Raw genomic sequence first — 15,185 nt, 5'->3', positions numbered from 1 at the left:
TGATGGCAGCAGGGAAGAAGCTGATTCTGAGTGTGTGCCTTCAGGCTTCCGCATCTCTTTCCTGATGGTAGCAATGAGAAGAGGGCAAGTCCTAGGTTATGGGGGTACTTAATGATGGATGTTGCCTTTTTGAGGCATCATTCCTTGAAAATGTCATGGATGCTGGAGGGAAAAGTACCTATGATGAAGCTGTCTGAGTTTACTGCAGCTTATTTAATCTCTAAAGATGAATTTATAGATTCAGAAAGCTACGTGATGTAATGGGTTGACTGAAAAATTTAACATGAAATTGCTTACCATTTGAGGGTAATGCAATTTTAATGGTGAATTTTCAATTGTATGAATCTGCAGTATTATTCTATTCTCTTTTTCCGACTTAAATCCAAAAGGTGTTGATCAGAGGTACCTTTTGAGTAGTAATTTAACATGTCTCAAATCATTGCATCTGCCCAACCATCAATAGAAGCAGAAAGCTCTCAATAGATCAGGCAGCATCTGTAGAAAAATAAACAGAATTAATATTTTGGGTCAAGGATCCTCCATCAGATTCTGCAATGTTTCTCTTTCTGCAGATGCCACCTGACCTGTGAATATTTCTCGTATTTGTTGTTGTTACAAACACAGTTTACATTTGTCAGGAAAGCATTTATTATATGCCAGAAAAGGGTTACAATTTGAAACTATGATAGTTTACATATGTTTCAATTTCAGAATTTGGAATCAGAAGCACCATCTCATATTCCTGAAACAGCACCTCCTCTTAACTGGCCTCAGGAAGGACAAATCCAGTTTCACGAAGTAGCAATGTGTTACCGTGACAACCTACCATTTGTACTTAAGAAAGTTACATTTACCATCAAACCTCAGGAAAAGATTGGAATTGTTGGAAGAACAGGATCAGGTAATTTCATTCTTATTTATGCAATTTATAAATTTAATTTGGAGAATATTGAAATTATGTTAAGATATTTCTCTAGATTAGAGTCAGGTAGAGCTGTGACTCTACTAAATAATTAAGCAATTACATTTACTCTCAGAAAGATAGTTACCTATTGCAAAAAGTATAATAGATTGGCATGCTGATGTGCAAATATAACTTTATATTTTATATTCAATTATACAATAACTTTAGAATCACAAAGCCCATTCAAAGCATTTTAAATAAGGATATTCCCAATAGATTAAGCTTCAAGAAGTAAATCAGTCATTAAGTATCACTCCATGATGTCTGCTATATATAAAATTCACATTCATGCAATATTCCTTTGATACTTTTATTCTGTGCTTCAAATTTTCTATTATAAGAGAGCTGAGTCAGGATGTGCATTTTTCAACTTATGAGAACACTTCATAAGTAGCTCACTTGAAAATTAACCATTTTTCCAACACTATGTTGAATTATTTACTTATTTGCATGAGCACGGTTTCAAAAGCCTTTCTATACTAGTGTTCAAATTATAGCAGACAGGTGTAGTAAGTGGTTGAGAAGATAAACTGCATGTTGGTTTATTGCAAGGTGGTTGGAGCTTAGAAATGGGGAAGTACTGTTACAATTGTGCTAGTGAGACCTCTCCTAAAGTACTAGCCACAGTTTTGACCCCTTTGTTTAAGAAAAGCTATGTTGTTATTGGAGCAATCTAAAAGAAATTCACTTGGTTAATTCTTGGGATAAGAGGATTGGTCTATGACAAGCAGCTAAAAGAAATTAAATCTAATTTTCTAAATTTGGAAGACTGAGATCCTGGAACACTTAACAAGGTAGGGGTTGAGATGCTGCCATTAGTGGAGCCACTTTATTAGGCACATTGCAATCTTGCTCATTAGTACAAATACCTAATCAGCCAATCATGTGGTAGCAACACAATGCATCAAAAAGCATCCAGACATGGTCAAGAATTCCAGTTGTTATTCACACTAAATGTCAGTGGGGGTGGGGGATGTGATCTAAGTAACTTTGACCACATGGGATGGTTTGAGTATCTCAGAAACTGCTGTTCTAGGATTTTCACACACCAGTCTCAAGGATTAAGAGAATGGCACAAAAGTAAAAAAAATCCAGTGAGTAAGCAGTTCTGTCGGCGAAAATGCCTTGTTAATGAGAGAGGTCAGAGAACAATGGCCAGATGGGTTCAAGCCTGACAGGAAGGCGACAGTAGCTCAAATAACAATACATTACAACAGTGGTGTGCAGAAGAGCACCTCTGAATGCACAACACATTGAGCCTTGGTGAATGGGCTACAGCAACAGAAGGCTAACTGGGTTCTGATCCTGTACCTAATAAAGTGACCATTGAGTGTAGTTACAAGATTAGGAGTCAGTCAGCTAATACTGAGGTGCAAAGGAACTGCTCTCAGAGGGTGGTGAATTGCAGAGCCCTCAGCCCAGGAAGGTTGTGAAGTCCAGATCAATGGAGGCATTTAAAGAGTATGAATTTTTGGAAGATCAGAGTACTGAAGGCTGTGAGGCCATGAAGAGGAGATGAGGCCTGAGACAAATCAGGCATGATCAAATTACACAGTAGAGCACGCTTGGAATTTTGCTCTTCCAGATTTCACAGGACGGAATAAGTCCCAAAATTCTCAGCATCAACAGGATATGATTGCTTCCAATTCCTCATCCTAAATGTTCACACCTTCTATCATTGGCGCAGTGTGCACTGGAAAATACACTGCAGTAATTTGGCAAGACTTTCTTTTACTTCATCTCCCTCAGGTATGATCTGCACTACAAACAAGGATTAAGACAGCAATTGCAAGGAATGTCAGTAAGCAAGTGAAGGCCCTTATATTCACAATATCTTGGCATGAAAGTATATTTCTTTTTCTTCATTGTCAGTGGATGATCATCCTAAAATGTAAACCTCTCAGCCCTAAGATGGATACCAACACCACGCAGTCTGCAGAAGTTCAAGAAGGTAGTCACCACTACCTTTTCAATAAATCCTTGCTTTGTCAGTAAATGAATTTAAAAAGCACAAAGTTTTAATTTAGTGCTAAAACCTTTGATATATCTTTCCCAATCTTAATCATTAAATGGAAAATAATTAAGAGAGTTAGGAGTGGAGGAGCATGAACACATCCCATTGAAGTGGCTTGAGAATATTGAAATTTGATGAAGTGTGTTCCAAAAATGACTTTGTACTTCTCTGAATTTACCAAGTTTGCAGCTAAAGATTCACAGTGTTTTAATTTTTTTCTGCAGTGTTGGTCTGCAATGTTTTTGAGTTGCTATCAATATATGTGTAGAGTTTAGTATCTTTATGGACTATATATTTGCAATATCATAATGTTAAATAATTTTGCTCTGTAAATAATCTTAATTTACTGATGTTTCTCATCAGGAATTGGCACATAAAATGAAAAAAATTGTAGAACCGTGTGATATTATAGAACTATCAGAAATTTTACAGTTCTGACACTATTTAAAAGTTTGTAAGAAACTTCTCATTCAGTTAACAAATATTTAAGTAACAAACTTTTTGGAAATGGCTGTCATGGAAAGATTGACTGTCATTCTGTTAAAAATAAATAAATAATTATATTTATATCACAACTATTTTCTGTCCATTTTGAGATGAAACTATAGCCTATAAGAAGTAATATTGTAATCTGCCTGATTAGGAGGAAATTTAAACTCTCAGAACACTTATTATCACTTTACCTTGTAGGTTGTAGGAGATTAAGCCATATTATGCATGGAAATAAGGTGTATACTAACCAAATTGTTAATACAGTATTAATTTATCTTGAAACATCTTTTATACATAGGGAAATCATCCCTGGGAGTGACATTGTTCAGACTGGTAGAAATTTCCAGTGGTAGCATTACAATAGACGGTGTAAAGATTAGTGATATTGGACTGGATGATCTTCGAAAGAAGCTATCCATCATCCCACAGGAACCTGTGCTCTTTGCTGGCACTATTAGGTATGTATCTAATTTAACTAAGTTCCCAACTGATCTGTATCTTGGGAATTAAACATCCCTGGAAGCTAAACATCCAAGGATACACATCCTAGTGAAAAGATAGGCAGATGGGCAGAGGGTTGGGGTAGCTTTGTTGATTAAAAAGTAAAATCATATACTTGGAAAGAAGTGACATAGGATTAAAAGATGTGTAATCCATGTGTGTAGAGTTGATGGCTTAGTGGCCAGGTTGTGGATAATATAAAGATAAGTGGAGGGAAAGGCAGCGTTGAGAGAACAAGGAGTCCAGAAGGATTTGGACAGATCAGTAGAATAGGCAGATGGATGTAGGCAGTGTAAGGAAGTGTAAGGACATGCACTTTGAAGGAATAAAGGCATAGATTATCTTCTAAGTGGGGGCACAAATTCAGGAATTGGAAGTGCAACAGGACTTGGGGTCCGTTTTTTGTAAGATTCCCTCAGGGTTAGTTTACACATTGAGTCGGTAGTAAGGAAAGCAAATGCAATGTTAGCATATATTTTGAAAGGACTAGAATATAAAAGCAAAGATGTAATGCTAAGGCTTTATAAGACATTGGTCAGACCATATTTGGAGTGTTGTGAGCAATTTTGGTCCCCATATCTAAGAAAGAATGTGTTGGCATGAGAGACAGTTCACAGGAGGTTTACAAGAATGATTCTGGGAATGAAGGTGTTGGTGTGTGAGGAGTGTTTGATGGCTCTGATCCTGCACTCATTTGGGAGGGAAGGGGGGTGGAATTTCATTGAAAGTTTTAGATAGAGTGGAAGTGGAGAGGATGTGGGACAGTCTTGGACCAAAGACCACAGCCTCAGAATAAGAGGGCATCCATTTAAAACAGAGATGAGGAAAAATTTCTTTACCCAGAGGATGGTGAATCTATGGAATTCATTGCCAGAGACAGTCGTGGAGGCCAAGTCGTTGGGTATAGCTAAAATGGAGGTTGATATGTTCTTGCTTAGACAGGTCATCAAAGGCTATTGGAAGAACGCAAGATAATTAGGTTGTGAAGGAAAATAAATCGGCCATGATGAAATGGCCTAATTCTGCACCTCTGTCTTATGGTCTGATTATCGAATTAGAAGAAGAGGCTACCTATTTGAGAAAAAAAATCTTCGTATAACTCAAGTCCAAGTCTTAAGTGAATATCATATCTATATTAACTATAGATGTAAATCAATATTTATTTTCAGATCAAACCTGGATCCTTATAATCAATATACTGATGTTCAAATTTGGGATGTGTTAGAAAGAGCTCACATGAAAGAAAGTGTAAGTACACGTATCTGACATGTCTTATTTGTTTGTAATATTTAATAATGTTATGTCACGTTTGCAGCACTAATCTTGGTATAATTTTATTTCATGCCTCATTACTGATTAATATTCATGGACTCAAATAAAAATTATAACAAAAATACCCATTTACTGGGTAACTCTAAATAACAAAGAAAATCTTACAAGGAGATGACAATTTTTCCCCCTAAGGAACATACAATTACATGGACAATCGCAAGTGGTTTATGACCGGAGTTACATAATTTGCTATTTTGTGACAAGTTACAATATACTGTATTCACATCAGTGGTTCAAATCAAATTGAACAACTATCTTGTATGTTTGTCATTGATCATGCTTTATGATTCTATTGTGATTTAATTCCACCAAAAATTAAAGAAGTTTGATCACTTCTTTAATGAAAAGGATTTCACATGGCTTAGCGATTCAAATGACATGGCTTCCCACTTTATCCCACTGATTAGTTAGATTTAAGATGTGTATTTCTGTAACTGGCCATTTTTTATTTTTGCAACCCTTTCTTATTGCAGATGTTATATAGTAATGTGTACATTCCAAATTCTCACGTATTCCTTACGTCAGAATCAAAGAAATTTATGGCGCAGAATGAGGCCATTCAGTTCACTATAACTTGTTTAGTTTTAAAATGCTATGTAAAAGCAGTTGAGAAGGATGGAACTTAAACTACAAAAAGATGGTTTGAGATTGCATCTCATGTCAACAGGATTTATCATCATGGATTGATTCATGCCTTATTTGAGTCATATTTCATCCATTCCTGGAATTAAGTGCAATTTATATAAACCAACAGGTACTTCCCAGTGATGATAAATAAATGTTTAAAATGCATCTTAGAATGCCATACTGTGTTTTTTTATTTACCCATCACTCCTTTTAAAGTCTTATGCGCAAAGAAATACAAATTATATAGACTGGCATTAATTAGAAAGCTTATTTTTGCCCACAAAATAACTTCCATTTATTTGGGTACAATATCATAATTTTATGTTGAGTATACACTGCCTGCCAATTAGGTTCAGAACTACAAATGGATTTCAAGGAAATGCTATGACCAAGAAGCAGGTGTATTGTTGAACCGAAGAGGAGTTCCTCTACATTTAACCTGCACTGGCCCTAGCCTAAAAATACTAGGTACAGCAATCAGTACATAAAATAGACATGTATTTAATTTCTCAAAAGTAACAACTCTCAGAATATAAATATTACAAAATATTCATAATGGCAACTAAACTACATTTACAATTTTAAGATATTAAAATCTAGAACAATCTAATTGACAAGATTGTTTGATATATGCATTTCACAGATTTTACAGCTGGAAGGGAAACTTGAATTTGAGGTAATGGAAAATGGAGAGAATTTTTCTGTGGGTGAGAGGCAATTGCTGTGTGTGGCTCGAGCCCTTCTTCAACACAGCAAGGTAACAATTTTAAAGGGTATTCTGTAGTTTTCACTATTTTAGGAAAAAATAATCAATTATTAATGGATGGGCATCTTGGAAGGTAAATATGCTGAGGGATTGTGACTTGAAATGCAGAGTTTAAGGTTGTAAATGATTTCATATCAGAAAATAACAAGAACTAAAAAAGCTACTCTTGTTTTTGAAGTACTGTGGCATGCCATATGTAAGATCAGGAGAAATAGTTTAAATCTAAAGTTAATTAACAGGAACATGGTGTACACTGTGAATGTTAAAGAGGCAGTTAAGTACATCTCTGAAGAGAGAAAACTAATAATGGCATGAAGGCATTTAGGTGAGAAAGCTGTCATTTTTAAAAAATGTATTGATACCTAGAACAGACCCCAATTAAAAATTTGTCCCATCAAGCAAAGAAAAATTTTAAGTTTAGAGTTTGCTATAGAATACCTTAGGCATCAAGTTTTAGGCTTCTGATTTGAATCGCATGAGTAGACAAAAAGTTACATTGGATAAAATATATCAGGGACTCATGTAAGTTATGTGAGCCAAAACAAGCTTCATTTCATGGACTCTTGCAATCAGAGTAAATTTATTAAGAGGAGTGAAAGGGTAAACAGATGATGAGTTTCTGAGTACAACTGCATATGAAAGGTATCTGGATATGAGTGACATTTCTCCTATACTATGGTCTGCTGTAAGCTCCCTGGTCTTGCTTTCTCCCTTTCTGTTTCTTTCACTTTCTATGTCTGTTTCTCATGCACACATTTTCTACATTCCATCTGCTGTAAGCTTTGGTTACCTTGGGTTGGAGGGAGGAAGTACCAAATTTCTGGAAAAAAAATCCCGAGATTTTCTTTTGTTATTTTGTCTCACTCTGACCTCCATCTCACAAATAAACTGACTAGGAGGTCAGAACAAGCTTAAAGGTAACACATGATGAAGGGAAAGGTAAACTTAGATAGAGGGATAGGTAAATGAGGGAATGGATTAAGGGGTATGATTAGCTCATGATCAATTGTCCTATAGGTACCTTATGTTACTGGGCAGTCAGAAAGAAACTCTACCTGGCACAGGTGACGCATTAGGCATTGTTCTCTAAAAGTGCTAAGCATAACTAAATATGGGTATGGTATGATGAAGGGGCATCTTAAGGCATAACTAAATATGGGACATAACATTCGAGAGAAGGGGGAAGTGTCAGGGGGAGGTGCCAATATGAGGAAGTTAAGTTGTAGTCTTGACAGAAATAATTATAACTAACAAATAATGATTTTACATCTAATTGTATCTTAGTATGTGATTGAAACTATTCTAAAACTCTATTAACTGACATAATTATAATCTTTCCTGTAATGATCAATGTAATAAGTTGTGTGGAATTGTGTTCGGGGGTGGACTGTCTCTCTGGGAGATCAGTCTGTAACTTCTCCCATAGCATGCTATGAATAAAAAGTGAAGTTTGATGAAGTATCACTTGTTTTACGGTTTTATTGAATTCGTTGTACCTTGTGCTATTGCATCGGGTCGATCCGCCTTTGGCACACACACAAAACGCTGGAGGGAACTCAGCCAGGCAGCATCTATGGGAAAGAGTACAGTCGACATTTCGGCATTTCGTTGATCACAGCATTTTGTGTGTGTTGCTTGGATTTCCAGCATCCGCAGATTTTCTCTTGTTTGCGAAGCTTAAGGGTAAAGTACTTTGGTTTTAAATTTTTTATATTTTGAATTCAGCTAAGCAGTATCATTCACTTCAGTATTGTAACTATGAAATGCACTCTTTCAAATTAGATTTTACTTCTGGATGAACCTACTGCTGCCATTGATTCTGATACTGATGTATTGATTCACAAGACCATTCAGGAGGCTTTTTCTGACTGTACAATGCTAATTGTAGCACATCGTCTTCACACAGTTTTGAATTGCAGTAGGATAATGGTGTTGGATCAGGGAGAGGTAAGATACCTTTGTGTCTCCAGCTAAGCATTAACAACCAGATCAGTCATTTCAGATTGAAAGCTAATATTTTAATTTGCTTCAATTGCCTGTCATGTCCCTGGTCTTGCTTTCTCCCTCTCCAATTCCTTCTATGTCTGTCTCTAATACACACTCATTCTACATTCTATCTCTCTTTCGTTACGCACCTCTTTCCCTCTATTCTTATGATGCTATAAGTTCACTCATTAATCAATAGCCTTAACTTTTCCAACCATTTTTAGGTCAACATTAGTTAGCAAGTTCATATCATTACAGACGTTCAGTATCAAGCTTATTGGTAAATCCTGCAAGAGTGCGCAGAGTGGAGGAAGAACCTAACTAGCAGCAATTTCTGCATTTCTCTATTTAATCCATTTAACAACAATGAATAAGAGATTGGGAGAGAGAAAAGAGGTGACTCACTCAGGTTGGCAATTGAGCATAAAAAGCAGTGCTTGGCAGGAGTTTCAGTATCTGAACAGGAGTGAATCAGATTAAAATAAGGTAGGGACAAGCAGAGTGGCTGGCCTTTGTTGGAGCAGCCATTGTTAGAGTGGGGATTTTGAGGTTTCAGCGAGGAAAGGCTTCAGTTAGAAAAAGGCTTGCTCTTGCAGACAACGTGAAGGAGGTTCCCAAGGGCTTCTGCAGATATGTTAAGAGCAAAAGGATAGCAAGTGACAAAATTGGTCCTCTGGAAGATCAGAATGGTAATCTATGTGTGAAGCAGAAAGAGAAGGAGGAGATCTCAAATGGATTCTTTGCATCTGTATTTACTTAGGAGGTGGACACAGAGTGTTTAGAAGTGAGGCAAAGCAGCCTTGAGGTCATGGACCCTCCACAGATTCCAGAGGTGGAGGCTTTTGCTGTCTTGAAGCAAATCAGGTTGGACAAATCTCCAGGGCCTAACAGGCTGTTCCCTCAGACCATGTAGGAGGAAAGTTGCAGAAATTGTAAGTGCTGTAGCAGAGATATTTGAATCATCCTTCGTGGCAGGTGAGGTTCCAGAAGATTGGAGGATAATTAATGTTGTTTTGCTGCTTATGAAAGGCTCTAAGGATGAACAAGGAAAATATAGGCCAGTAAGCCTGACATCAGTAGTGGGAAAATTATTGGAATGTATTCTATGAGACAGAATATATGAGTATTTGGATAGACAAAGAGAGATTAGGGATGGTAAACATGTCTTTGTGCATGGTAGGTCATGTCTAACTAATCTTAAGAGATTTTCAAGGATGTTACCAGAAAGTTGATGAAGGCAAGGTAATGGATGTTGTCTACATGGACTTCAGCAATGCACTTGACAAAAAGTTAATCAAGAAGGTTTAGTTGCTTAACATTCAAGATGAGGTAGTAAATTGGATTGGACATTGGCTTTGTGGAAGATGGTTGTCTCTCTGACTGGAGCTTGTGACTATGTGACGAGTGGAGTGCTGCAGGGATCGGTTCTGGGTCTTTTGTTGTTTATCACCTATATCAATGAATTTGGATGATAATGTGGTTAACTAGATTAGTAAATTTGTGGATGACACCAAGATTAAGAGTGTAGTGGACTGCGAGGAATACTATCAAAGCTTGCCATGTGATCTGGACCAGCTGGAAAAATGGCAGATGTAATTTAATGCAGACAGGTGTGAGGTGCTCCTTTTTAGAAGGACAAACCAGGATAGGATTTACACGGTGAGCAGTAGTGTGGTAGAACAAAGGAATCTGGGAATACAGGTCCATAATTGATTGCAAGTGTCATCACAGGTAGATAGGGCGGGTAAGAAAGCTTTTGGTACCTTGGCCTTCGTAGATGAAGGTACTGGGTACAGGATTCAGGATGTTATGTTCAGGTGTATAAGACATTGATGAGGCCGAATTTGGAGTATTGTGTGCAGTTTTGGTCACCTATCTATAGGAAAGATGTAAATAATGTTGAAAGAGTACTGAGAAGACGCATAAGGATGTTGCTGGGACTGGAGAACCTGAGTTCCAAGGAAAGATTCAGTAGATGAGGACTTAATTCCCTAGAATGGAGAAGATTGGAGGAAGATTTGACTGAGATATTCAAAATTGGGTGTTAATAGATAGGTAACCGCAAGCAGACTTTTTCCACTGAGGTTGGGTGAGACTTCAACTAGAGGTCAAGGGTTAAGGGTGAAAGGTGAAATGTTTAAGAATGGTGAGAGTATGGAACCAGCTGCCAGCACAAATAGTGGATGTGATTTTGATTTCAACATTTAAAAGAAGTTTGGATAGGTGTACGGATAGGAGGGGTATGGAGGGCTATGGTCCAGGTGCAGGTTGATGGGACTAGGCAGGTAAAATGGTTCTGAATGGACTGTATGGGCTGAAGGACTTGTTTCTATGTTGGAGGTTTAGATGGTGATAGTTAAAGTTGGCATCAGAATTACCTTGTCATAATAGCTGTTAATGTTTTATTGTTGCATCAAAAGGACTGTTTCTTTCAGTATTTTCCCCCTTGAGAAGCTATTCATGATTGCTATTCAGGATGTAAAATAAGATCCATTATATCAACATTCTGAGTTTTCTTGTGAAAAGAGAAAATCCTTTGGAGGAAGAGCAAAGACAAGATGATGTAACTGAAGTTGATTTTTTGTTCACTATCCAGAATACACAGTACAGAAACAGACCATGCACTGTAATCAGTTCCTGCTAGCTTTTAAACCTCCCCCCATCCTTCCTCACCCAATTTTGTCAGTATAGGGCAGCAGTGGCACACCCCTGACAACAACCTAAATTTAATCCTAAACTCAGGTTCTGCCTTCATTGAATTTCTGCGCTCTCCCTCATGCTATGTGGGTTTCCTTCATTTACACTCAATTCTTTTCAGATCCATAAATATGTTAGTTGGAGACTGTAAATTTCCCCTATTGTGTCAGTGTGTGGTGGTTTCTGAGGTTGTTGATAGAAAAAGGGAAGGAATAAAATAAGATTAATATAGGATTACTGTAAATGAGTGCTTAGTGATTGGAGTTGACTTAGTGGGCCAAAGGTCCTGTTTCTATGCTGTAAGTGTTCCTTAAATATAATGCTCTTTTCCCTTCTCCTTAATATATTTATCTGGATTTCCTTTAATCTAACCAACATTTATTAAACAAATGAGTGGATATCAGGGCAAGTCATAGCACTTGTGTATAGAAGGAATGTGGACAGGATGAATCTGTCAGACGGGAAATTGACAGATCTAGCAGGTCCTCTCATGATTAATGATGTTCTGGAAAAAGCCCCTGCACTTTTTGCCATTTTAGACTAGCCCCGGATTTAACTACAAGAATAATATGAGATAATGAAAAAAAATTACTCAACCTGTAAAAGATATCAAGAACTTAAAAGCTAAAGATTTCCAGAAACTAAAATAAACAATTAACCTTGCTACCAACACTCACATACTGCATTGTGAAAAGCCAGTTAGGTAAAAGACTAGAGATTATCACCATGAGTGCCAATTTGTCCCAGCATGAGAGTTCAGAGAATATTATGTTTTTTAAAACTTTCTTATTGGGGTAGGATATGAAGAAGGAACATCTTTTTTATCAATTGAGATTGAAAGTGTTAATATCTAATGACAGTATTGACTAGCAACAGAGTTAATGCTAAAAGAAATGTTCTCTTTTAATTAGATTGCTGAATTTGACAGCCCCAGAGTCCTGCTCTCTAATGACAATTCAAGATTCTATGCAATGCTTCGCTCAGTGGAAAACAAGATAATAGCTCCATCTTCCAGCAGCAAATCTCCTTGATCAGCAGCCGAGTCTCAATTCTCCACTGTTACTGGCCCAGTTGTGATTCATCTCTGAGGGACCTTTATCATAATAATTTAAGAAAAAATTTGGGATGTTTTGTAGCTGGATAAAGTTATTTCAAGTAAAATGACATTAATGCATACATTATTTATTATATCTTGGAGGCACCGCAATCCATCAAGTAATTTGCATAGTGGATATGCCTTTGAGAGGAATAGCTGAATGAAATGTATATAGAGTAATTGATTTAGTACGGGTCTTGCCTAGTATTCTGTTTCTTGATAATGATATTTAAAATAGTTGTGGGTTGTTAAATTACTAGGTTCCTTTTTACTTTGTAAATTAGAGCTTTTAAATTCCCATCTGAGGAATCATCCTTGCCAAAAGCTATTTTTTAAATGTAAGAAGAGCAAATGAATGGCAAACGCACACTTATAATTAATGCATTCGAGGTAAAATAATTATTGAAAGACTTTAAGGTGATCTTGGAATACTTAACTATCTTCATTATAAACAGTAAATTATCCATAAGAAATGCACTTTCTTTCCTTTTGCAATTCTTCGCCCCTTATAATGTTAGTGCAATAGAATAGGGACTTCTCCTCGATGCAATTTACATCATCATTAATAGGAAATCACACACTATATTGTGTTACTCATTTGACTCCCTCTATTGGGGCAGCAACAATTATTCATTTAACCCACTCTTCATTGATTGATGGAGTTCACTCCATTGCAATTTGTATCCTGTAATTCTCTTTCTGAGAACAGACACCAATATTTAACATATTTTGCACTGTTTAGTGAAAATAGAATTCTTTAGGATTAGAAGCATCTGATCTGTATAGTGATCCATTATAATCCTCGAGTGTACTGTGCAAACAGAGCTCTGACTAATGTCAGAGAGGGAGACCTAACTGTAAATAATGTAAATAATGTCACCATCAAATTCTTTTAAACAGAATTATAGCTGTCAGTGGTTCAATATTTACAATATTATTACAGTATTTCAAATAAGCTACAGTAATATTTTGATTTAAAGCTTTCAGCATGTAATTCCATTGCAACCAGAATTTGTTCCCATAAAAAGGCGTTTTCATAAAATCTATGGTGTTAGTATAGGGAAATTGAATGCTATCAGTTTACTAGGTAATGTTTAGGAAACTTCAGCATCTGTAAGATGTAAGTAGAGTCAGGGTGATTCAGCAATGCGTGCAAGTCCAATAATGCACAGCATACTTGTGGAAATTGGAAAAACGGCCATTATTTCTAAACATGTTAAGTAAGAACATTTCTGACAGTCTCATGCATGACTGTCATAGCTCCAGTACATGCTGACTGATCAGAGCAATGCTGTCAATGATCTTTGAGGACTGGAAAACGTGTGGTAGAACTTTTATGATATGTTCTTTCTGTTAATGGCACCCCGTGTCCCCCCCCCCCAGAGGACTGTGTATTTAGCGCATCTATCTTTTGTTGATACATTAACATCAAACAGTGTTACAGAAGTACACTTCTGAGGTACTCTCATTATCCATGATAATTGAATGAAAATTAGCATTTATTTTTTCTAAACATATTGATAAATGTAACTTCATAGTAGAGAGAATAAAAATCAACTCTTGTCAATGTTGTATTTCATATATTCACTGAATTTTGAGGTTCAAACTGACAATTTATCCTTTTGTTTGTAGGATTATTTTTGCTCAATACAAGTCATATGAATTCTATTCATGTAACTGGTACAATTCACAAATGTTTGTATGCTTAAAGGCATATATTCAAAAATTTTCAAATGGTTTTGCCAAACTTCTGTTCCAAATTTGGTAATGTTCTCAAGAAAATGGTGAATATTTAATGCACAGTTGCACTTTTTCCCTACTTTTTAAAATAGTATTATGTAAAACATGTAGAGAGATTAGAAAAGCCTAGTGAAAACTTTGCAACTTCTTCAAGAAATTTTCATCTGCATCTTTCTCAAAATAAAGAAAATTATAAAATATAATACATTTTTTTACCTGAACCTAAGTTGTCCTTAGATTCATGTGGGTGTTCCTCTCTTCTGCTAACAATGCAGATGCTTTTGAAACCTAAGCTTGGGTTAACTATAATCTGCAGCCCAATTTATCTCATTTCCTTTTCTTGCCTAAACTACCTAATGTCTTACAATCTGGACAACATCTCTAGACACAAACTTTGAAAAGAAAACTAATTTAACTGGGACATTTTCCTCAAAAACACAAGAAACAGGTGCTTCTATATTGTTGAATTAGATATATTTAATTTTGACAGTATTAATGTAGCAATTGGACTAGAGTCTTTCATGACTACATAAATGAGAACGTTGCTGAATTCATCGATTTCAACAATGAGATGTTTGAAATAATTAACATTATTTATATTTGAGTAGCTGCATTTTTACATGGTATCAAAGTGCATATTACTGGAATGTACAATATTTAATTGATTTTATTGCTCCATTGACATGCTCAAAATTGTCAAAGGCCTTAAGTATACCAGTTTACTTTACAGATATTTATGTAGATTTCTGTATAAATCCAAGCACAAAATATTCTGTTCCCTTTCCAGAAATGGACAGTAAAACAATCATCTTAATTCATCAGTCCAGGGGTTCCCAATTTGTTATGCCATGGAAGCCTACCATTAACTGGGGATCCATGGACCTTCATAACAAATGGCTGCCTTTGAAAAAACACACACACTACAAACAAGGGCTACAGGGTGGAGCTTTTATCTGCCTAGGGTTCTATA

At 36.3% G+C, this 15,185-nt stretch overlaps 1 protein-coding gene across 1 annotated transcript in view; it reads left to right on the top strand.

Moving 5' to 3' along the window:
• The window catches only part of LOC132398152 (ATP-binding cassette sub-family C member 5-like), a 142,858-nt gene extending 128,778 nt beyond the window's left edge, over positions 1-14,080 (top strand). Inside the window, exons 27-32 of the mRNA XM_059977199.1 lie at positions 712-901; positions 3,769-3,928; positions 5,141-5,219; positions 6,574-6,687; positions 8,479-8,643; positions 12,291-14,080. Coding sequence (XP_059833182.1) covers positions 712-901; positions 3,769-3,928; positions 5,141-5,219; positions 6,574-6,687; positions 8,479-8,643; positions 12,291-12,410 — 828 coding nt within the window. The 3' untranslated portion in view covers positions 12,411-14,080. The remainder of the gene's footprint in view (positions 1-711; positions 902-3,768; positions 3,929-5,140; positions 5,220-6,573; positions 6,688-8,478; positions 8,644-12,290) is intronic.
• Positions 14,081-15,185: the final 1,105 nt, after the last annotated feature.

Source organism: Hypanus sabinus, chromosome 8 (genome assembly GCF_030144855.1).
Source record: "Hypanus sabinus isolate sHypSab1 chromosome 8, sHypSab1.hap1, whole genome shotgun sequence".
In the NCBI taxonomy this organism is placed as follows: Eukaryota; Metazoa; Chordata; class Chondrichthyes; order Myliobatiformes; family Dasyatidae; genus Hypanus; species Hypanus sabinus.
The sequence above is the reverse complement of the archived record's forward strand: the minus strand, read 5'-3'. Positions and strand labels throughout refer to the sequence as shown.